We start from the raw sequence: 13,525 nt of genomic DNA, 5'->3' as shown, positions 1-13,525 counted from the left end.
AGTCGCAATGTGCCAATTTACTTCCCTGTGCTTGGTCATTGAGCAACAGATAATGATGTTGTTTGAGAGGTATGGGTGCCATGTTAAAATATTTGCTTTTGTTTTTTTTTTATTACTTGGTTGTTTTTCATTTACTGGCTCTGAGTTTCAAGATTGAAGTGGAGATGAGGAGAAAGATGTAAGAACTTGAAGGTTCATTTCAAATAAACATTCTCAGTTAAGCTATACCAAAAAGGATACTTCTTCCATCACCACACCTTTTCAGGGGAATAGCTGGCCTTGCATCAGTCTACTCTGTGACAACTTCCTGTGTAGTCTCAACTTCCCTTTTTTAATTCTGCTCCAATGCATGATGACAATGAAAAGTGAGGCAGATGAAAATAGATATTACTGTTATTCTCAGAGGTCAAGAGGTCACAGGGGAATCCTCACGAGGTAGTACAGTCACCCTGATCTGTCTCACCTGTCTTGTGCTTGCCTCCACCCCCCACCAGGTGTCTCCCATTTGTTCCCATTATCCCTTGTGTATTTATACCAGTGGTTTCTGTTTGTCTGTTGCTTAGTTCATCTTGTCAAGCTTACCAGCGTGTTCTTCCGTACTACTGTTTTTTTAGTCCACCCTGTTCCGACCTTTTCTGCCTGCCCTCAAGCTTGCCTGCCGTCCTGTACTCATCTGACTCTGACCTGGTTTACGAACTTCTGCCTGTCCTCGACCTGCCTCTTGCCTGCCCCTTATCTATTAATAAATATCAGAGACTAGAACCATCTGCCTCCTGTGTCGTTATAACTACTACACAAGATCTACACAGAACCTACTGGTTTTACTACTTGATTGTTATGGAAATGTGTAGTAAACCAGTAGTAATTTAAGTAGCAATGATACATTGGGACGTTTCACTACTGGTGAACACTACATATTTCCTACTCAAATCACTACATACTTCTACCTTAATGACTACTGTGTAACTACTATGCTTTGGGATTCCTACTACTTAAATCCTACACATTCAGTCACGCCTGCTCCCACTCTGGTGCTCGAGGGTGCCAGGCTACCCGTCATTATACCATCATTACGCGCAGCTGTATTCATTGGACTCACCTGGACTCCTTCACTTGTTAATTTCCCCTGCATACATGTCTGTTCCTTTCAGTAGCATTGTTTGTCGTGTTTTGTGTCCAGACGCCCTTCTTGTTCCGTTGCATGTCCGTCTATATTAAATGGTTCACTCCCAGTACCTACTTCTCATCTCCTGTGTTGGGTGTTACAGAATGCTACTACCATTACAAGAAGCATCATGGAGTTGTTTTTGTTTTGTTGGTGACGTCGGGCTTGGATTCCGCCACCAATGGAACGGGCCTGGGCATGCATAAACTGGCTCGTCGGGCTGTCATAGCTAGCTCGAGAGGTTTCGTTGGCCCGACAGGTTCCCATCCCAGGTCATGCTTCAGCTGACTTATGGCGCTTATACGATGCAGCGAGATCGTCAAGCTTCTAGGTCTTAGCCGGTTTGTACAGCGTCTATGGCTCGCCCAGGGTGGCATTATATGCACTTGTTACCATCATTACGTGCAGCTGCGCGCATTGGACTCCCTCACTGATTGCCCTGCATATATGTCTGCTCCTGTGTTCCCTTTAGCAGCATTATGTGTCGGGTGTGTGTCCAGACGATCTTGTTCCGTTGCATGTCCGTCTATATTAAATGGTTCACTCCCTGTACCTGCTTATTTTCTCCTTCGTTGGGCGTTACACATTCACGATTGAATTACTACACAATGCCTACACATTAATTCTGTATGTCTACTCAATTCCTATTGAATTACTACTACCAGTGCCATCTGTGTACGTAGATAAACCCTTTTGAATTACTATTGAAAACATTCTATTACTTTTTGCCTGCTCAAAATCACTATTGACATCTTGTTTCACTACTGTGTCACTACTAGAGTAGTGCACATGTTATTTTATCAATTTTCTAAATGTAGTTCTATCAAAACAAGAAATAATAAGCTTATACTAACTTTTGCAATTTTTTTAATTAAATTATTACATATTAAATTACATATTTACATTTTTTGTTAATCCCTTTGAGGCCTTGTCTTCATTCCGCTTTGACGAAAAGGGGAAGTTCACCCATTTTTACACGTGACCTTATTTTCGCTCTTTTTGTGCTTGTAGTTGATCCCCCAAACTTTTTTATATATTTTGTTTGGTTACAGAGTCATCACTTGCGATAGACAATGACGCATTATGAAAATGTGTCTAAGCATGTTATAAAACGCTCAAACACTCCAAACTAACTCATATTATATCAGAATCCCATTCAGGATAATGTCTCTCCACTCAATTTAATAAATAAATCCACTGTCCCATAAATCCATATTTGCATCTTTTTGTTGTAAGAAGCATTATTGAAATATGGTTTTACGGCACAGTTGGGGGGGGGGATTTCAAAATTTAGTGCAGAGACTTTATCCAGAATGAGATTCTGAGTTGGTTTGGAGTGTTTTCTAACATGCTTTAGACACATTTTCACAATGCATTGTGGTCAATGGCAAGTGATGACTCCGCAAAATGTGACAACCATTTTCTTTGCAACAAAACAACTAAAAGCACAGAAAGAGTGAAAATAAGTCCACATGTAAAAAAAATTGGTGAACTTCCCTTTTAACTTTTTATTGCACAAGAGAATCAATTATAATCCATTATCAATCCTCTGCTTAGAGGTTCCATAAAACAACACAGACAAACATTTGAAAACTATGTTAATCTTAATTAACAACAATGGCCTCCAGTCTTCCTTCGCAACAGGTCAAAAGAGGTAAGTAGAATGGGTAAGTATACCAATATGAACATACTGTACATTTTATACAAACACACATACTTATTAGCTAGCATGACGAAAACAGAGGCTACGTGGCTACATTTCAATAGCGCTAGCAAACAGCTAGGCTAAACTCAATTCCTCTCTGACAACTGTAAACTGTTGCACTAGTGAAAACGTATGTCCAGAATATGATAGCTCTACTTCACTGTGCTGCTGAACAACCCTGAATATTTGGAGATTACTTTTTGATTTTGAAGAGAGGAGGCAATATTCATCCTCTTTTACTCTCGCAGTCTGATCTTATTCGTTGGCTTTTGTTTTTACCCTCTTCAAGACTGTGCTTGAGTGACAGGACTGACACACCATGTAAACTGATATTTGCAACGCCAGTGAAGTGCAATGAACCCGTAATTCTACCCACTTAAGAACACAGCCATTGAGTAAAATAGAATGCGCGTTGCCTGCCAGCATTCAAGATGCCGGCAGTTATTCCTTGAGGCCCGTCCTCTAGTGATTTTACCCGCACCTTCCGTTGCTATGGGAATACTTTCTCCTCCCCCCTGCTCTCTCCAACAAAAGTTACAGGTTGTGCTTTGAAACGATCAGCATTCAAACTATTTGGTCGATTACGCGTTAATTTCGCTCCAATGATGACCGGATTTGTCAACAAACTAACCACATAGAAATAGTTTCTGCATGTGAGATTATTATTTTTTTAAAGGTAAGAAAGTACAATTTAAAAGCTGTCTTTCAAATTGTTTTGCAGTTTACGTTAGTTTGGTCTAGGCTTATTTTACGTAGCTAGCCAGACCTACCCCACTTGTTTTTGATTTGATATGCGTAAACAGTTTACAACAGCGAGGCAGAATGACCACAAGGAGATGTGAGTGAGTTGATAGTAACGTTGTGGGGCCTACGGTTTTATTGTATTTTAATCTCAAGGAGAAAGGGACAAAGAAATACATATAGTTGAAGGTAGGCTATTATTTGAGTTGTGCTATCAGACTAAACTCCACTCCATGGTGAAGGAAGTTTATACACCATTATAAAGGAAGTTTATAAACTTCCTTCACCATAGAGTGGAGTTTAGTTCTGCGAGAGTTGTGCATGCTTTGGCTTAAAATTTGCATTTTTGGGACTATACCATTGGCTACATTGTACCAGACAAATTAAATGAAGTGAAACTCAAGTATTTAAAACTTTTGACATATAGTATTTGACCCTGGTCTCGAACGAGAGCCCCTACTGGCCCACTGACCCATAATGAAGACCCCAGTGGCTGAGGGTCGCCTGCAGGTGCTGCAGATCTACCGGCTCCTCCAGTATGTTCATGAGGGAGACCAGCCTCAGATAGAGAAGATGGTAGACATGGGTGTGGAGGACCTCATCAACCTGACAGAGCCACGGGAGGGCACCGGAGTTCTCCACCTGGCTGCTGTGGCCAACAACACAGACATGGTCAGCTTCCTGCTGGCCCAGGGCGCCCAGCCCAACGTCCAGGACAAAAGGGGACGCACCCCGGTCATGTTAGCAGCTGAGATGGGGAACGACGGCATGGTGGCCCTGCTAGCTAAGAACTACGCTAAAATGAATCTGTTGGATGCTGAGGGGAAAGGTGAGAGGATCCAGTCAGCCCCCAGATTAGGTGATGCTGTGTTTGCTAGAGATATTGAGTAGTGTAGAGGAAAATAGCCAGCCACTGAGAATATAATATAATTTTATACAATGGGATGGAATAAAATAGAATGTTACTTTATTTATTACCCGTAGATGGAAATGTGCCCTTCGCATCAATTCAAACCATAGTAGCCCATCACTGTATTCAAATTTCCACTCCACAGTTTGCTTACTTACTGTATTACTGTGTGTGTGTAGCTCTGATAGCAAGAGATGGATTCTGTTTCAAGTTCAGTCTGGTAGCCTCCTGTTGAATGGCGTGACTGTTTGACTCATGAAAATGCATGCTTTCTCTGTTTACATATTGATGAGATCAGTGTCTCAGGCGACTCGAATTGACTCACTCCCTCCAAAGGAGCCAACCTAATGGCGCTCATACAAAACTCCTTAAAGCCCAATTCTGAAAGTAGCCTCAATTGCAGTGTGGTCCAGTCTTCAGTTACAGTCAATGAGTCTTGGCTATTTTGTGGGGATGATTGTGGACACATCTAATTACAGATCAGAAGGGATCCTCTCCCTTGTCTGTAAAGCCTGCTGGGTAATCCGATCCCTTCAGCTCAATGGCTCACTTGGTGGCTCTTGGCTCTTTTCCTAGGTGTGCTCTTCTACTGCATCTTCCCCACCAAGCGCCACATGCGCTGCCTGCAGGTGGCCCTACACAGCATGGCTGATGTCAACAACGTCTCGCTCGCCGGGACACCCGTGTTCCTGCTGGCGTGTCAACGTGCCGCCGACTGCTCCGCCATGTGCCTCAGCATCCTGGAGCAGGGCGCCGACCCCAACGCAGCCAATCGGGTCTCATAACACATGACATGGGGGTTTCTGGGAGATCAATGGGCAAATCTGAAATTACACCCTATTCTCTATTTAGTACAATACTTTAGTCTTTTTAGGTACAGTTTTCTGAAATGTTATAAGTGTGCCATTTTGGATTCAACTAATTTTATATTTTCTCAAATTTAACTTGTTGAATTATGGGAGAGGAAATTACCTGAATTGTTGTCTCTCTGAGTAATGTAGATATAGAATAAGGTAACTAAGACTTTGATGTGTGTGAATTTGGTTTTCATATTCACACTCATCACATAGAGGTGACATCCTCCTGTCTATCCAGATGACAGGCCGCACTGCATTGATGGAGGCAGCCAGGGCTGGGGCTGTGGAGCTGGTCAGAGCCATCCTACTGAGGGGGGCAAACCCCAACACCCTCGACAAGAACCACCTCCATGCCACACACTTCGCTGCCATGGGGGGATTCTTTGAGGTGGGTTATTTTTTTTATTTTACCTTTATTTAACTAGGCAAGTCAGTTAAGAACAAATTCTTATTTACAATGACAGCCTAGGAACAGTGCCTTGTTCAGGGGCAGCACAACAGTTTTTTACCTTGTCAGCTCAGGGATTTAATCTAGCAACCTTTCGGTTATTAATGTCTAATTATTTTGGGCCCTCTGTGTGGCCTTATCACATATAAAATATGTGAAATAACTAAATAAGATGTTATTAAAATAGAAAAACAGAATGACAAAGATGTAAAACATTATCCTAAATGTAAACCATCAATTTAGTGAATACCATTGGTGTTTAATATGAGGGTTTCGGCATGAAATATCCTTTTATATATATTTTTACACACTTCTATTTTATTTTACTATGTCAATATGTATTTGTTGTTAATGTTTTGGCGTCAAACTAGTGGCTGTTGTGAAAAAAGTCAATAGTTGGTTGAGTTGTAGAGTTAAGGCCGTTGTTGATTAGATGCTTTTTTTATTAACTAGGCTATTTTCTCTTGAACCATCTTTTTTTTTAAAGTTATTCAAGTATAAATGACCAAACTCACGATAGATTGCCATATATTTTCTGTTATTTAAAAAATGACTGAAGATTCTGGTAACTTTGGTAAATTACCGGTATTTTTGCAACCCTAGTCTGAACTTTATGCGCCAGTTACCTGGACCCAGATTAAGCTTAGTCCTGAACTGAAAAGCACTTCCAATAGACATTTTCCATTGAGCAGGACAAAGCTTATTTTGGGTTCAGGAAACAGGCCCTATACGTCATCTGTTTTGTGTACAAGCATCATCAGTTACTATAATTGTATCGACTTCCTTACAGGTGATCCAGGTGCTGTCTGCTTACTCAGCAGACATGGGGGTGATGACATCAGAGGGGGACACTCCTCTGCACTACGCTGCCCGAGGGGGCTTCACTGATTGCTGCAGGTTCCTAGCACAGAGAGGTATTGGCCTTAACTAATATGCTTTTTTTACTAATACTGTAACTAATATGCACGGAATGAATCAGTCCTTCTTAAACTCAAACAAACACATTGACGTTAAGCTCAGTGAATACATCTGTTGAAAAAAATGTAAGCATTTTATACATTTTATTCCCAGCATTTGGAATGTTTTCAGCTGGCTTTTGATTTGTCTGATTTTTATTCCACTTCAGTCACGAAAGGGTTTCCATCTTTATTGTGTGATAACTTCAGGTTGTAACCCCAAACAAAAAAACCAGGAGGGCCTTCTACCCCGTCATATTGCCAAAGACAACGGCTATAAGGCAGTGGTAAAGGAACTCAAGAAAGCAGAGAGGATACACGGGAAGTACTCCAAAACCGGGGTGTCCAATCCCAACACTCCCTGGGCCCTGACCCTCCACGATTGGTCCCACGAGCACGAGGCCGCCCTCCGGAACGCCTTTTTGGACGAATCAGAAGCCAAGGACACGGAGACAGTCTCTAGGGAAATGTTTATATCTGTGCTGCAGAAGCTCCAGGCCCCAGTGGAACTGGACCAGCTCCATAAGGTGGTAGTGGCCCACGACAAAAGGAGAGAAGGACTAGTCAACGTCAGTGACTTCTTCAAGGGCCTCAAGTACCTCCAGAAACCATTTACCATCGCCTCTTATGGTCCAAAGAAGAAGAAGAAAGGAGGAAAGAGGGGTAAAAAGGGCAAGAAAAAGGCTAAATCCACTGTCCCCATGCCTATTTGTACCATCCCACCTGAGCTTATATACCGGCGGGACGACGGCGGGCCGCCTCACTACATGATCGAGACGTATCAGCATTGTACTGACGTCACCCGTTTCAACCGCGACCACCCGCCAGTCCACCCGATAGAGGATGACTCCGCCTGGTACCTAGACAAGCCGGAGAGGGTCTATATCGACATCAACTACTGTGTGAAGACAGGGGACCTGGAGTCTCTGAACCTGGCCTTCAGTCAGGGGGTCCCGGTGGACGTGAAGGACCGCTTCTATAAGACCCCTCTCATGACCGCCTGCTCCAGTGGAAACTACGAGGTGGCCCACTTCCTCCTCAACTTGGGGTGAGGAAGAATTCTCTTCTGGACGAGTTTATTTTGTTTTAGTTTATGGAACACCTTAGTCAACATATGTAAAGGAATGTAACACAACTCATCCTTATCACTTCTCCTTTTTGTAGACTGTATACATTTCTCGATGTTTGCTTTATAATGCAGTGTGAATATGCCAGTAAAGTTATAGTGGTTTAGTCAGTCATAGCATTAGGCCTATTTCAGTACTGTACCGTATGTGTTTCTTATATACCACAGGGCTGACGTGAATGTGTGTGACCAGTTCCGTTGGACGCCACTTCACCATGCTTGTCACGCCGGACAACTAGACATAATGGAGCTGCTGGTGGAGAGGGGAGCCAAGGTGGACACGCCCGCTCTCAACGGTGCCACACCCCTCATGAGGGCCATCGAGAGCTGCAGGCCCTGCTGTGTGGACTACCTCATAAAGGCCGGGGCAAAGGTCGCTGCAGAAAACAAGAAAGGTACTGTAATACCATCATGAATAGCATGATGCAGTAGGATATTAAATAGCGAACAATGAATGAATGCTCACTCACTCTGTAGGCTACCCAAACAACACATAAGGTCAGCACTCAGAACACCTGAGTTGGTTGACTGTTTTAGTTGATAGATTGCCTCAGAGACTTTTTCTGTCATTTGAATAAGTGCATTTTGTTTCAGAGCAAAATTGCTTGGACATCGCCCGTGCCTATGCAGACTTCAGGATTGTGGACTTGGTCCAGGCTAAGATTGATACTCTGCCCAAGCTCAAGGAGAACAAGAAAGGAAAAGGGGGTAAACCTCAACCTAAACCCAGACCTGCCACTGCCCAAGAAAAGGTACAAGAATTTTTCATGCTACTGGTTTGTCCTAACAACATGTGGACCGTTTCTTTATATTTTTTATCAGATTGATGGTAAGACTGTTAACCAATCATCATATTCCTGTATGTTAAAGATGTGGTCACACACCCATTCTTTTTTGATCTATGCATAGGCCTCCCTTCCCATCTCTCAATGTGACCGAAAACCAAAAAGTGTAAAAGGATAGTCCCTGTAACCCTACCCCAGAGACTTGTAAGCAAATTAGTCCAGACGTGTAGAATTACTTGCTGACAAGGCCGTGGTGTAGTTCTCAATAACCAGAGGCATCGTAGCCGGCAGAGACACCATGTGAGTCCCTATTCAAACTCAAATAAAATAAAATTGCTATATACAGGGGGTACCGGTACCGAGCCCATGTACGGTGGTACAGGGTAGTCGATGTAATTTGTATATGTAGATAGGGGTAAAGTGACTATGCATAGATAATAAACAGCGAGTAGCTGAGGGGGGGTGTCAATGTAAATAGTCCGGGTGGCCATTTGATTAGCTGTTCAGCAGTCTTATGGCTTGGGGGTAGAAGCTGTTAAGGAGCCTTTTGGACCTAGACTTGGCGTTCCGGTACCGCTTGCCGTGCGGTAGCAGAGAGAAGTCTATGACAATTTCTTGGGCCTTCCTCTGACACTGCCTAATATATAGGTCCTGGGTGGCAGGAAGCTTAGCCCCGGTGATGTATTGGGCCGTACGCACTACCCTCTGTAGTGCCTTACAGTTGAATGCTAAGCAGTTGGCATACCAGGTGGTGATGCAACCAGTCAGGATGCTCTCAAAGGTGGAGCTGTATAACCTTTTTAGGATCTGGGGACCCATGTCAAATCTTTTCAGTCTCCTGTGGAGGAAAATGTGTTGTCGTACCCTCTTCACGACTGTCTTGGTGTGTTTGGACCATGATAGTTTGTTGGGTGATGTTGACACCAAGGAATTTGAAGCTCTTGACCTGCTCTACTACAGCCCCGTTGATGTTAATGGGGGTGTGTTCGGCCCTCCTTTTCCTGTAGTCCACGATCATCTCCTTTGTCTTGCTCACGTTGAGGGAGTGGTTGCTGTCCTGGCACCACACTGCCAGGTCTCTGACCTTCTCCCTATAGGCTGTCTCATCGTTGTCCGTGATCAGGCTGTTGTGTCGTCAGCAAACTTAATGAGGGTTTTGGTGTCGTGCTTGGCCACACAGTTGTGGGTGAACAGGGAGTACAGGCGGTGACTAAGCACGCAACCCAGAGGGGCCCCGGTGTTGATGATCAGGGTGGCAGATGTGTTGTTGCCTAGCCTTACCACCTGGGGGTGGCCCATCAGGAAGTCCAAGATCCAGTTGCAGAGGGAGGTGTTTAGTCCCAGGGTCCTTAGCTTAGTGATGAGCTTTGTGGGTACTATGGTGTTGAACGCTGAGCTGTAGTCTCACATAGGTGTTCCTTTTGTGCAGGTTGGAAAGGGCAGTGTGAAGTGAGATTGAGATTGCGTCATCTGTCGATCTGTTTGGCGTGGTATGCGAATTGAAGTGGGTCTAGGGTTTCCGGGATGATGGTGTTGATGTGAGCCATGACCAGCCTTTCAATGCACTTCATGGCTACCGACATGAGTGCTACGGGGCGGTAGTCATTCAGGCAGGATTCCTTCGCATTCTTTTACACAGGGACTATGGTGGTCTGCTTGAAACATGTAGGTATTACAGACTCGGTCAGGGAGAGGTTGAAAATGTCAATGAAGACACTTGCCAGTTGGTCCGCGCATGCTCTGAGTACATGCTCTGAGTTTGAAGGTTCGTCTGAGGGCATGGCGGTGCGGATGTTGCCTGCAACTGAGGTGGTATACACCTCAATGAATCACGGAACATATTCCAGTCTGCTAGCAAAACAGTCCTGTAGCGTAGCATCCGTGCTATCTGACTTCTTCCGTATTGAGCGAGTCACTGGTACTTCCTGTTGTAGTTATGCTTGTAAGCAGGATTAAGGAAGATAGAATTATGGTCAGATTTGCCAAATGGAGGGCGAGGGACAGCTTTGTATGCGTCTCTGTGTGTGGAGTAAAGGTGGTCTCGATTTTTTTTTTCCACTGGTTGCACATGTGACATGCTGGTAGAAATTTAGGCACAACGGATTTAAGTTTGCCTTAAAGTCCCCAGCCACTAGGAGCACTGCTTCTGGATTTTCATTTTCTTGTTTGCTTATGGCCTTATACAGCTTGTTGAGTGCGGTCTTAGTGCCAGAATCAGTTTGTGGTGGTAAATAGGCGGCTACGAATAATACACATGAGAACTATCTTGGTAGATAGTGTGGTCTTCAGCTTGTCATGAGGTACTCTACCTCAGGCGAACAATACCTTGAGACTTTTTAAAATATTAGACATCATGCACCAACTGTTATTGACAAATACACACACCCCCGCCCCTCGTCTTACCAGACGTAGCTGCTCTGTCATACCGATGCATGGGAATCCCAGCCAGCTCTATATTGTCGTTCAGCCAAGACTCGGTGTAACATAAGATATTACAGTTTTTACTGTGTTGCTGTGTTACTGTGGTTACTTCAGTGTTGCTTCAGGGTTGGGCTCAATTCCATTTCAATTCAGTCAAGATATGAATTGAAATTCCTAAGTATTGATAAATCCTCATTGAAAATCAATGAGTCAACATTTCAGTTGATGTAGAATTAAAATGCTGATAAAATCTCAAGGAAATTGACTGATTTGAAATGGAACTGACCCTAAACCTTGATTGCTGTTTTCTGTCTCATTGATGGCTGTGCCCCCCCCCCAGAGTCATGGTCCGGTGACCCCTGCCCCATCTGAGACGGTAGTGAATAAAGCGATGTCCCTGAAGGAGAGCGTCATTCTGCACAGCACTCAGATCATCAGCGGACAAGTCAACAAAGTGGACATCAGCTATGTGCCAAAAACGGTAGGACTGCTATGCCATTGGAGTGCTGATGTAGCAGGGGTAACCAGATTAAAATTACAATGAATCTCTCAAAGGAATTTGGTAACAATGTTTATTGTTTTCTGCAAAACATGTACATGAAGGTCCAGGAGGGGAATTGAATCTGTATATTAAAATAAAGTTGAACTACGTTGATTGTGTTCAGTTTAGTTGTTTCTCCCTCATAGAGTTGTATAGAGATGGCAACATTGTATTTGTCCCATTATTGTGTCTTTGAGGGCACGGGCAGCGCCATTGAGGCCTCCATTTTGAAGTAGTCAATTTTATTGTACTACTTCAAAGAATTGGTAAACAAACTGAAAGGGTGCATACTGCCACCTGGAGTTGTTTGAGCAGGTATAAATAAACTCGAGGTTTAATGCCACCTGCATTTATGGAATGTTTGCTCACCAGTATAATTCATTGGCTGATCCCTCCTGATGACCTGGATGGAATTATGTGGTCTTTCCTTACCTCATAGGAAGTCTCACCCAGTTGATTACTTCAAAATGGTGAAAGTCCTTTATACAACTCTATGTTCTCCCCCTACTTTATGTTACAGGTATGGGGCAAGCAGACCACCACCAGCCAGCTAGTAGAGAAGATGCAGAAGAAGAGAGAGAGGTTTTCCTACGAGGTGGACTTTGAGGACTTTATGATGCCCTTCAGTAAGAACATCCAGCAGAAATCTCTGAAGCTGACTCAAGCTACTAACTAGTGGGAACAAGACATGGTTGTAATGAGTCAGCAGTTATGTTTGCAGATGGAATATATTTGCCTCACATAGTTGGGTTCAAATCAGTTTTCAATTCAGGAAGGGAATTGGAATTCATTTAGTCATATTTTTAATTTTTGTATTGAATTTCAATTTACTTCTGAATTGACTGAATTGAAAACGTAATTTGCCTTAGCACACGGATGGCTGAGAGGATTGTTTCCTCACTGTCATAGAAAGCCAGTAAATGTGTTGACTAAAACAAAAGACACAGAGTAGTAGATGTAAGAATAATGTATTAGATGTTGTTCACTGTATCTATTGAAATAAATCCACTTGAATTTAGTACAAAATTGTCTTCTTCTGACGCACCTCCCGAATACTCATTGTTATCACTAGACACAAAGCACATGGCAAAGAGTCTGTCCTGTATACCAGACAGCTTCCACTCTGCCAGACAGCTTTACAGTCCTACGGATCTGATATAGAAGTCCTAGTAATGATGTGAAATATGTTGGGGAGGATCCACACCTAATACCTTTTTTGCACTGTTGGTTAGAGCATGTAAGTAAGCAGGTCTACACCTGTTGTATTCGGCGCATGTGACAAATAAACTTTGATTTGACATCTGGACTGGTGGTTGGTGTGTGTCAACATCTCCTCTCGGTCTCTCTCTCTCTCACCACCGTCTGCCAGGCATGCTGGGTAGCATGCCTCACTCTGCAGGTGCACACCACACACACACCTCTCCACAACACACTTCACCACACCACACAATTCACCACACCACAAACCACACACACATTAAGACACACACCTCCCTAAGTGGGTGAATCCAATGACATCACACATGGTTGATACTGTGCTATTTGATTTCACTGCCTGACTTTTTTTTTTATGTGCCTGTTTTATCCTTTTGTTAGTCATCTATGTGTCTGTAATGGACTTGGAATTTGACACTTTTTCTTCTGGTGAGTAGAGAGGGTAGGGTTTTCTATGCAATACACAGTTCCTCCTCTGAACCTGCAGGAGGCACTGTTTGGCTAACTTTATTCTGGAATGACTTTTTTTATTTTTTTTATTTAACTAGGCAAGTCAGTTAAGAACAAATTCTTATTTACAATGATGGCCTTGATAAGGCAGGTGAATAGAAACTTCTAGGGAGCTTTTGTCTTACAGCCCAGAGTGAGTAAAAGT

The 13,525-nt window shown here is 43.3% G+C and overlaps 1 protein-coding gene across 5 annotated transcripts; it reads left to right on the top strand.

Annotated features, from left to right (window-relative positions):
* Window positions 1-2,503: 2,503 nt before the first annotated feature.
* ankef1a (ankyrin repeat and EF-hand domain containing 1a) lies at window positions 2,504-12,961 on the top strand. 5 transcript variants are annotated; one of them, XM_014144828.2, is made up of 11 exons: window positions 2,868-3,546; window positions 3,768-3,800; window positions 4,039-4,440; window positions 5,098-5,297; window positions 5,617-5,766; window positions 6,617-6,740; window positions 6,993-7,830; window positions 8,077-8,303; window positions 8,503-8,660; window positions 11,455-11,595; window positions 12,176-12,961. In XM_014144828.2, exons 3-11 carry the CDS (start codon window positions 4,089-4,091, stop codon window positions 12,329-12,331), a joined length of 2,346 nt encoding a protein of 781 aa, XP_014000303.1. In that variant the 5' UTR covers window positions 2,868-3,546; window positions 3,768-3,800; window positions 4,039-4,088; the 3' UTR covers window positions 12,332-12,961. The 5 variants fall into 5 exon arrangements, with proteins under 5 accessions (XP_014000306.1, XP_014000305.1, XP_014000303.1 ...); XM_014144831.2 differs by lacking the exons at window positions 2,868-3,546; window positions 3,768-3,800 and adding an exon at window positions 2,504-2,832; XM_014144830.2 differs by lacking the exons at window positions 2,868-3,546; window positions 3,768-3,800 and adding an exon at window positions 2,505-2,819.
* Window positions 12,962-13,525: the final 564 nt, after the last annotated feature.

The sequence above is a fragment of the Salmo salar genome, chromosome ssa15 (genome assembly GCF_905237065.1).
Source record: "Salmo salar chromosome ssa15, Ssal_v3.1, whole genome shotgun sequence".
Lineage (NCBI taxonomy): Eukaryota > Metazoa > Chordata > Actinopteri > Salmoniformes > Salmonidae > Salmo > Salmo salar.
This window is presented reverse-complemented; position numbering and strand designations above follow the sequence as displayed.

Coding starts and splice junctions, on each gene's coding strand:
- ankef1a (XM_014144831.2), top strand. CDS start 4,089: ATGAAGACCCCAGTGGCTGAGGGTCGCCTGCAGGTGCTGCAGATCTAC. Junction 4,441..5,097: donor GTTGGATGCTGAGGGGAAAG/GTGAGAGGATCC, acceptor CTCTTTTCCTAG/GTGTGCTCTTCTACTGCATC. Junction 8,661..11,454: donor CTGCCACTGCCCAAGAAAAG/GTACAAGAATTT, acceptor CCCCCCCCCCAG/AGTCATGGTCCGGTGACCCC.